This window comes from Notothenia rossii (assembly GCF_949606895.1).
Source record: "Notothenia rossii genome assembly, chromosome: 11".
NCBI lineage: Eukaryota > Metazoa > Chordata > Actinopteri > Perciformes > Nototheniidae > Notothenia > Notothenia rossii.
The window spans coordinates 30,562,790-30,572,784 of NC_136910.1; the positions used below are offsets into that span (position 1 = coordinate 30,562,790).

Genomic DNA, 9,995 nt, shown 5'->3' on the forward strand with positions numbered 1-9,995 from the left:
TACTAGTGAAGAAAGGCTTCAGTTGGGTGAACGTCCCCAATTAGCTTTGAGTAAGGTGTGTGTGAAAAGTCCCTAAAAGTATTGATGGAATGATACACCAGTGACCAAAGGTTTGACTTGGTTGGACGTCCCCGATTAGGTTTGGGTAAGGTGTGTGTGAAAAGTCCCCAAAAGTATTGATGGAATGATACACCAGTGACCAAAGGTTTGACTTGGTTGGACGTCCCCGATTAGGTTTGGGTAAGGTGTGTGTGAAATGTCCCCAAAAGTATTGATAGAATGATACACCAGTGACCAAAGGTTTGACTGGGATGGACGTCCCCCATTAGGTTTGGGTAAGGTGTATGTAAAATGTCCCCAAAAGTATTGATGGAATGATACACCAGTGACCAAAGGTTTGACTTGGATGGACGTCCCCGATTAGGTTTGGGAAAGGTGTGTGTGAAAAGTCCCCAAAAGTATTGATAGAATGATACATCAGTGACCATAGGTTTGACTTGGATGGACGTCCCCGATTAGGTTTGGGAAAGGTGTGTGTGAAAAGTCCCCAAAAGTATTGATAGAATGATACACCACTGACCAAAAGGTTTAGGCTAGGCCGTGTCTCAATTCAGGGGCTGCATCCTTCGGAGGACGCAGCCTACGCGGTCCACGAAGGATGCAGCCCACATAGAAATGAGAAGGTCTAGCCTACGGAGCACTACTGTTGCGCTGCTCCAGCAGCCTGATAGCAAATGAGCTTACAAGCTAACTCAGCGGGAAATGATCCAGAAACTTTACTTTTAGTTTTTTACTTTAACCATTTTTCGGAGATCACCGTCGGCGATGAAATAAAGTGGACCATGGCCAGGTAAATACGATCAAGCTGTTCCTTTAGCCCCCAGTAATGTTACATTAGCAAGTTAACAAGTACATTATATATAGCTGATGTCATTTAATCATATTATTTCATATTTAAAATAAGTCTTACATTTTCTGTACTAATAAAACTATATGTTTTTTTAAATGAACAACAGCATGTTGTATAGATTGAGTCTCAACAATATTAGTTTTCTAATCTTAATAGCTGTGATTATAACAGTTTATATTCTCCTTCTTCCCCTAAACCAGCCCAGATGATGTCCCACTGACCCCAGGTCAGCACCTCCAGGTCCAGCACCATGTGACCCCCTAAAGATATCCTATTATTCCACTCCATGTATACATGTTGTAAATAATGGTTAAACCTCAGTAAATGAAATAAACAATGTGTTTAACAATTACTATTTTAATTCAATTTCGTATTTTCCTCTAATCACAAAGTAGAGGTAAGAATATATCCATCCGCTCTCATCATTAAGACGGAGCCCCTCCTCCAACACACACGAACGTGCACATGACCAATGAGGGCACGAAATAAGTTTGTGCACAGATGGAAGGCTGACAGGCAGGTAGGCCATCCAGTTATTTTAGCCGGGCCGGCTAAAATGATTGGTCGTGCTTTTTACAGTACTACGGCTTCCACAGATGACATTTTGTTATGGATTTTTTGTCAAAGCACTTTAGATATTCATTGCTATTGGGATGTTATATGGGATTAGTTTTGTATCATAAAGATAAAGTAACACTTTCTCAGAATAAAGCAAAGCTATTAGTTTAAAAGAAGAAAAAAACGAAGTCAAGAAAAATAAAACTAATTTCAAAAATAAAACTATAAGTTGCAAACAAATCATTTGTGTAATCATGTAAACTATAAGTATTTTTTCTTTGTTTAAACATAGGTTTTTGTTTGCAGTTCTTGTTTCTTCTTTCTCAATGATCAGACTTTTGCTCTCGCTGCAGCTTTCTCGTTTGCGCTCCCTCATTTTTTGTTTGAGATTCTGACACAAACCTCCCAGGTGGGCGGGACTTTCAGGGGTGCGTCCCCATTGGCTACTCACTTTTTGAAACAGTCCAGTCCTCCAGCGATTGTACAGTGCAGGCAGCTGCGGTGCTGTTGGCTGCCAGTGTGGATAGAAGACCCCCAGAATAACCAGCATTTCAATTATTATAATACTACAAGTGAAAATATATGTAAGTATTGATCATTTGTGTTGTTTGTGCTATACGGTCTGTTTCTTTATTGTGTTAAGTGAGAAGTAAAGCTGTGCTATGAAAGTTAGCTTTTGCTACCTTTAGATCCATAACAATGCAAGCTAAGTAGCCTAACAGTTAGCTACATAGCTAGCAGTGAGTGAGCGTTCAGACACGCACACACTCAAACTGACTTGTGTGCCTGACTCTACCAACAGGCTTTCATGATTCTGTTTAGATATGCAAGTATAAGCCATGATAGCTTATTGTATTAACACGCTAATTTGATATGAAAATCAATGGAGGCTGAGTTAACTTTGTAGGAAAACCTACCGTCCATGACTGCCCCTGAGCTGTGTTTTATTTGTTAACTTCATATTTTTCATTTCCTATAACATTTATTTTTCTCTCATATTAACAGTGTGGATCACTGAGACAGCGTGGCGTCCAGAGTCTTATCCCGTTTCCCCACTTCCTCTGAGGGGACAGCAGGGAGGGGGGCATGAAGAAAGACCTGCACCAGCTTCATCCACGCTGGCGTTACTGTTATCACTGGCTTAGTGTCATTTCATTTGACCAAATGTCTTTACATATACATTTAATAGATTGTATTATTATCCACCTTTTTGCTTTATGTCCTTTTATTTAAAACATTCTTTGAGACTTCATCTTCTGGTTCAAATTGCAATAAATGTAATTTAATAAATAATCATTATTTTGTCTTTATTCTACATGAAAATGTTAGAGATTCCATTCAAATCTGTTGATTATTCATATCTTCCTCAGGCTAGGAATAGTATGTTGAATTTGTAATGCTAAATGTATATCATTTTCACCTTTAGCTTGAAAATACATAGATGTGACACTTTATCTATCCCAAATTGGGAAATTATTTAACAGCAGCAGTGTGTTCAGGTATTAAAATATTTAAAGTTGGAATAAAGTATGAACTACACATCACAAGTCTAAAGCTCAGCAATCCATAAGAGAAGTCCGATATGTTCATGAAACTCCCCAGGAGGCACCAACACTAACGTGGCCGAGTGGACTCCGGAGTTTGCTGCATGAGTTGCACTGTATGATCTGTGGTGTAGTGGGCTGTCACTCAAAAACTGTGTAGCCAATGGGGACGCACCCCTGAAAGTCCCGCCCACTTGGGATGTTTGTCAAAATCTCAAACAAAAAATGAGGAAGCGTAAACGAGAAGAGCTGCAGAGAGCAAAAGTCTGATAATTGAGAAAGAAGAAACATGAACTGCAAACAAAAACCTATGTTCAAACAAAGAAAAAAGATTTATAGTTTACATGATTACACAAATGATTTGTTTACAACTTATAGTTTTATTTTTGAAATTTATTTTATTTTGCTTGACTTCGTTTTTTTTTCTTTTAAACTCAGTTTTTCTTTATTCTGAGAAAGTGTAGCTTTATCTTTATGATACAAAACTAATCCCATAGATGTTAAGAGCATTCCATGGAATATAACAAAAAGTGTATCTCTAGCCGGTTTCTTAAATTTACCTACCCCACCTTTAATATAAACAAACACAAATTAGATTAAGTAATATAATCATAATTATAGATTACATCTAGAGAGTATTGCAAATAAATAAACTGTTAACAGCAATGTAATAAGTATATAAAGTATATGCAAAATTAGAAGTTATATATGGCACACAGATGTAATTTGTTAATCTATCATTATCATGTTCAGCTATAATACTTGTGCAAACCCCACCCAGCATTGTAGCTTGTGCTAAATGAGCATGAATACATTAGGACTACATGCTAGCTGCACTGGTGATTTGGACTAGCCTATAGGCCTACCTCTTCTTTGCTCATGTTCAGTGTAATTATGGGGATACTTTTACACTTTAAAATTAGTGTTACTTAATACTTTTCACACATTTTCAAATATTGCTAACTGGTAGCCAATATTAGCTTCATTAGCTTATTGTAAATGTACATTCATATGCATTTTAAGCAATTCGTAGCATGTAGCTATCATGGTCAGCTAGCATACTTTTGCTAGCTAAGGGATGAACACCATACCTCCACAACATATTCCCTCATTATGTATTTTAGCTTCACTGGTGATGTGGTTTGTCCAATACAGGGTTGTCTACACTTTAATCATGTTAAGTTTAATTGTTGAGCTGCTTTTAAAACGGCAAATCCTAATTGTTTTCCACATAATTCCCACCTGTGCTAACTGGTAGGCGATGTTAGCATCATATTAACTAAGTAACTGTACATTCCTATGCATTGTAAGCTATTGGTAGCATGTAGTTATCATTATCATGGTCAGCTATAATACTTGTGCAAACCCCACCCAGCATTGTAGCTTGCACTACATTGGGATGAATACATTAGGACTACATGCTAGCTGCACTGGTGATTTGGACTAGCCTATAGGCTTACCTCTCCTTTGCTCATGCTCAATGTAATTATGGGGATACTTTTACACTTCAAAATTATTCTTACTTAATCCTTTTCACACGTTTTCAAATGTCGCTAACTGGTAGCCAATATTAGCATCATTTGCTTGTTGTAAATGTAGGCTACATTCATATGCATTGTAAGCTTTTGGTAGCATGTAGCAATCATTAAAATGGTCAGCTAGCATACTTTTGCTAGCTAAGGGCTGAACACCGTACCTCTACAACATATTCCCTCATTATGTATTCTAACTTCACTGGTGATGTGTTTTGTCTAATACAGGCTTGTATACACTTTAATCATGTTAAGTTTAATTGTTGAGCTGCTTTTAAAACGGCAAATCCTAATTGTTTTCCACATAATTCCCACCTGTGCTAACTAGTAGGCGATGTTAGCATCATATTAACTAAGTAAATGTGCATTCCTATTGTGACGGAGCGGATCACATGAGTGACTGACTCCGCCACTGACAGCCGACACACGCACACACACACACCAAACATTTCGAAGAAAAGACGGAGGCGCATCACTTCCGTGTTTTAAATTCCTGCAATGAACCATTCAATTTCTTATTTATTTTTGCGTTTGTTAATTATGGGGAATTATTATGTTAAGAGGTGGTTAACCTGTTTATGTTTGGGTCGGATGTGTATGTTGACGGTGTGGTTTTGAGCTAATTGTGTCACCTGTTGACGGTAAGCCTGTGGGAGGGGCTATGGGGTCAAAAGGGACGGGGTTTGGCCCTGGAAGGGATCACTTGGAAGAATGTTGCAGTAAAGGCAACAGCTGCATGGGACATGTTTGGGAGTTTGTTGCAGAGAAGGCAACAGAACATGTTTACTCTGAATGACTGATGGACGGCCTGTTTTGGTCTTTTATTTTGTTTGTTTAAGGCAGGGGTCTCAAACTCAAATTACCTGGGGGCCACTGGAGGGGGAGCCTGGCTGAGGTTGGGCCACAAGTACTCAAGTATTTCTTAAAAAGGGTGTTTAGTATTAAAAAAAAAAAAAAAACGGTTCCAATTTTCTCAATATTTATTAACAGTTCATCAACAGTTCAACAACATTCTCAAAGTGCATAAACAGAACATAAATAAATTCCTCTGAAAAAAAAATATATATATATTTTTTTAATTTAACCATTTAGAAAACAACTGTTCCAACCTTCACAGTATTTATTATTACATAACAGTTCCTCAACAGACATTTATTATTATTATTAAATTTGTATTGCACTGTCAACAATCTCAAAGTGCATGAACAGTAATTATAAACATAAATTCCTCTGAAAAAAAGATTAATTTTAATTTTACCTTTTTTACCCAGGGAAGTAAGAACAAGTCTCTTTTTTAAAGTGAACAATGAACAGTTCTTCAGAACATAGGACTCTCTTGTCTACTTTTTGCAGCCAGAGACCTGACAGCGCTTCCTCTCACACAGCTGAGCCACATTTGGCTTGAGGGAAGAGGCGGTTGAAACTCTCAGTATGGCTTGAAGATGTGCATCTGTAAGTCTGCTCCTGTGCTTGGACTTGTTGAAGTTCATGGTGGAGAAGAGCTTTTCACATAGATATGTGCTCCCAAAAAGGCACATGGTCCTCTTGAACATCCTGGACAGCTCAGGGAAGGTGGCGGGCAATTCTCTCATAAACTGTCCAAGCTTCTCTTCATTCCCATTCACATCCCTGAACTTGGCTTTGAGATCAGAACTGCACTGTAGGTCAATGAGCTCCATTTGAAGCACAGGGGGAGCATCTTCCACATCAAAGGAAAAGGGGTTGGCAAAAATCTGAAAGATGGACTTGTGTGTTTTAAAGTCTGCAAACCTGTGATTAAACTCCTCCTGTAGCTTCACAATGGCTTCAACATACTCCTCACAACTGAATGGTGTACCTTTGTCTGCAAGTGCCTTGCATGCTGGGAAGTGGCAGAGGTTTTTCTGAGAGACCTGGGTTTTCCATAAGACCAGTTTTGTGGAGAACGCTTTCACATTATCATAGGCAGCGCTGACCAGCTGGCCTGGGCCCTGTAGCTTCTTGTTGAGCACATTCAGCTCATGTGTGATATCGACCAGAAAAGCGAAGTCCATGAGCCACTTTGGGTCACTTAGCTCAGGAACCTCCATCCCATCCTGCTCCATGAAGGCTTTCACTTCATTCCTTAACTCAAAGAACCGCTTTAGCATGTTCCCTCTGCTGAGCCAGCGTACCTGAAATCAAATTAAATTAAATTAAATTAATTGTCTTCATACACTAACAGGTAAGAAAGAGAAGGAAAAGAAAAAGAAAGAATAACCTAACAGAAAAAGAACACTTAACGAGAAGAGTGTGTGTGTGTGTGTGTGTGTGTGTGTGTGTGTGTGTGTGTGTGTGTGTGTGTGTGTGTGTGTGTGTGTGTGTGTGTGTGTGTGTGTGTGTGTGTGTGTGTGTGTGTGTGTGTGTGTGTGTGTGTGTGTGTGTGTGTGTGTGTGTGTGTGAGTGAGGAGCAGAGGAAAAAGTGAGAGCTGTCAGATAAGTTTGTGTTATGTTGTTGTAGTTACGTCGGGTCGGACGCTACAATATCAATAACAACGTGTGTTTAACATCAACGTCGGACGTGAAATAGCCACGGAGCGAAGCCAGTTTCCTTTCGGCCCCGTTAACCGATTGTGCCAGATGAGCCAGAGCGCGCACCTCTGCGCCACCTCTCGCGGTGCGCGATATGTGTTTATTCATCTTCACAGAGCGCAAGAGAGATTAACACACACATTGACACAGGCTACACATAGCCACAGACACACAGCTGAGGGTCCGAGGCGCTTGCTGACCGGGCGGCAAGGAGAAATGCGCATCTGGTGGTGCCCCCCCTTGTGTGCGCGTGTGTGTGTGTGTGCGTGAGTGTGTGCGTGTGTGTGTGTGTGTGTGTGTGTGTGTGTGTGTGTGTGTGTGTGTGTGAGTGTGTGAGTCTGAGACAGACAGAGGGGGGACAGAGAGAGGGGGGGAGAGGGGGGGCAGAGAATATAAGAAATATTAACAGACCGAGAGAAGGTATACGTAAACAAGGAATATTTACCTCTGTGAAGTACAGAACATCTTCGTACGCTGACTCGATCTCCTCCAGAAAAGCCCGGAACTGACGGTGCTTTAAGCCCTTAGATCTGAGTCGATTTATGACCTTCACCACAACAGACATCACGTGTTTAAACTTTAGGCATTTGCAGGCTAGGGCCTGCTGGTGGATGATGCAGTGCAGAGCGATTGCCTCCTCCACACCCTCCTCTTCCAATTTTTTTTGCACAAGTGCAACAAGTCCATTCTTCCTCCCTGTCATTGAAGGCGCTCCGTCTGTAGTTATCCCAGCCAACCTTTTCCATGACAGACCAGCATCCGAGAGGGCATCACACAGCTGGCGGAATATCTCCTGCGCAGTGGTTTGGCCACACATAGGGATAACCCTGAGTAATTCCTCCGTTACATGAAACTTATCATCTACACCACGGACGTATATGGCCAGTTGGGCAGTGTCAGTGGTGACTGTGCTCTCATCCAGGGCCACTGAGTAAGCACGGAAGTCTTTGACTTTGTCACGTAGCTGGCCATAAATGTTACCTGACAGCTCGGTAACACGCTCTGCCACTGTGTTAGGTGACAGGCTGATGCTGGCAAACTGAGCTCTCTTTTCGGGGCAGACAATACTCGCAGCCTGCAACATACACTCCTTAATAAACTCGCCTTCTGTAAAAGGCTTTCCTGCCCTAGCGATCATCTCGCTCAGTGTGTAGCTGGCCTTTACTGCTTTATCAGCCTCGTCGGTTGGTTTCCTAAAGAGAGTTTGTTGCCAGGTGAAACATTTCTTTAGGTCTGTGACTCGCTTCTCCCTCTCATCTCCCCGGTATTTCGCATACTCCTCGGCATGCCTCGTTAAGTAGTGGCGTCTGATGTTGTATTCTTTGACAACGGCAACTTTTTCAGCACATACAAGGCAGGTAGGGGTTCCCCTGTGCTCAACAAATAAATATTCTAACTCCCACCTTTCATGAAATTGTCTGTGGTCATCGTCGACCTTTCTTTTCCCAGTGGGTTTTGAGAGGGACATGATGTGATGAATGAGGACCGCTACGCTTCCACTTGGTGTCACTCCGTTGCTTGCTGCGTTTCCTAGCAACCCGGCTGGCTGCCTGCTATGGTAGCCCATGTGGGCCAAAGCGCGTTTGGTAAAGACACGCGGGCCACATTAACATTACATACTGATGTCCACTCGGGGGCCACAAAATGTCGGCCGGCGGGCCACAAGTGGCCCGCGGGCCTTGACTTTGAGACCTCTGGTTTAAGGTGTGCTGTTTCGTTATTTCTTTGTTGCTGTTATAAATAAAGTTTTTTTTAGCTTTAAACAACTGACTAAGCCATGTTTCGAACGGACAATTAGAATAGGGTGACCATATTTTGATTTCCAAAAAAGAGGACATGCTGCCCCCAGCCTCGAGATACTTAATGATACTCAACGTTTACTCAAAGATGCCTTATTGTTTTAAAGTATGCCTCCTCTGTATGGATATACAATTATTATTTATATTATTTTACTGTATATAACACAATAATATCTCTCTATAACCAAAGACACACCAAACCAAGGTTACTCAACAATCAACATGCTTTATTATACCTAAAATTATCTCTGACAAATCTCAAATGCACAAGAATAACTTAAACATCAATCTGTAACAAAATAATAGCTCTCTTTTCAAGTCTTACTAGACAAAAATAAATAACAAAATATATGAAATACTAGAAAATAGAAAATCCAGCTTTAACAAATAATCTCTTTGTATCTTGTCAATGTAAACAATAAAACAGTAACCTCACAAAGATACTAATGTAATTATTTTAAAAGTGCACTATGCAGTTTTGGATTTCACATTTGCATAATTTCCATTAGTGAACATAACCTAACATAACATTTGATTACCTAAATCAAACCAAACACATTTTGAGGCACCATGAACCAAATATAAGCCTATTTTAAATGTTTGTAAACACAATTCCAGGCCCTGTCATTGTAAACAACCACAGTGAAACGACAACTTTTCACATATTTCTAGCTTCAAACAGTTTTCTAGGGTCCCAATTTAAAATTAAAAGTTTAAAGTTTCTCTCCCACGGCTACATAGCTTTCTCTCTCTGCATAGCTGCATACTTCAATCTTCTTTATCCTGCTTTTCTTCTTCATCCTCCTTGTCTGCCCATCGATATTTAGCTGTGGAGCTGATCTTTCCCAGCAGGTTTCGGTTGCTCAACAAATAAGCATGAAAGTCTTTGCAAGACATGTCTTTCAAATTGTATTGCACAAATAGAATCCCCTTCAGTGACTCAACAGACAGCTGGTTCCTCTCCTTGGTCCACTGGCTCTGCATCAGTGAGAAAACCCTCTCAACATTTGCATTGTGAGAGGAAAGTGCAAAGACAAACTGTGCAATCTTCAGTAGTTCTGAGTAACATGCAATGCTTTTGGCCTTCTCAAAATATTTGGTC

At 40.5% G+C, this 9,995-nt stretch overlaps 1 protein-coding gene across 1 annotated transcript; it reads right to left on the bottom strand.

Annotated features, from left to right (window-relative positions):
* Positions 1-5,817: 5,817 nt before the first annotated feature.
* Positions 5,818-8,790, bottom strand: LOC307024059 (general transcription factor II-I repeat domain-containing protein 2-like). Its single transcript, XM_079657855.1, has 2 exons — positions 7,540-8,790; positions 5,818-6,697 (listed from the first exon to the last, which is right to left on the bottom strand). Exons 1-2 carry the CDS (start codon positions 8,659-8,661, stop codon positions 5,885-5,887), a joined length of 1,935 nt encoding a protein of 644 aa, XP_079513981.1. The 5' UTR covers positions 8,662-8,790; the 3' UTR covers positions 5,818-5,884.
* Between the last annotated feature and the right edge of the window lie 1,205 nt (positions 8,791-9,995).

Bases quoted from the DNA above. Each gene is read 5' to 3' on its own strand.
- LOC307024059 (XM_079657855.1), bottom strand. From the start codon at position 8,661: ATGGGCTACCATAGCAGGCAGCCAGCCGGGTTGCTAGGAAACGCAGCA. The intron at 6,698-7,539 runs GTAAATATTCCT...ATTTGATTTCAG, and splicing joins ATGTTCTGTACTTCACAGAG to GTACGCTGGCTCAGCAGAGG.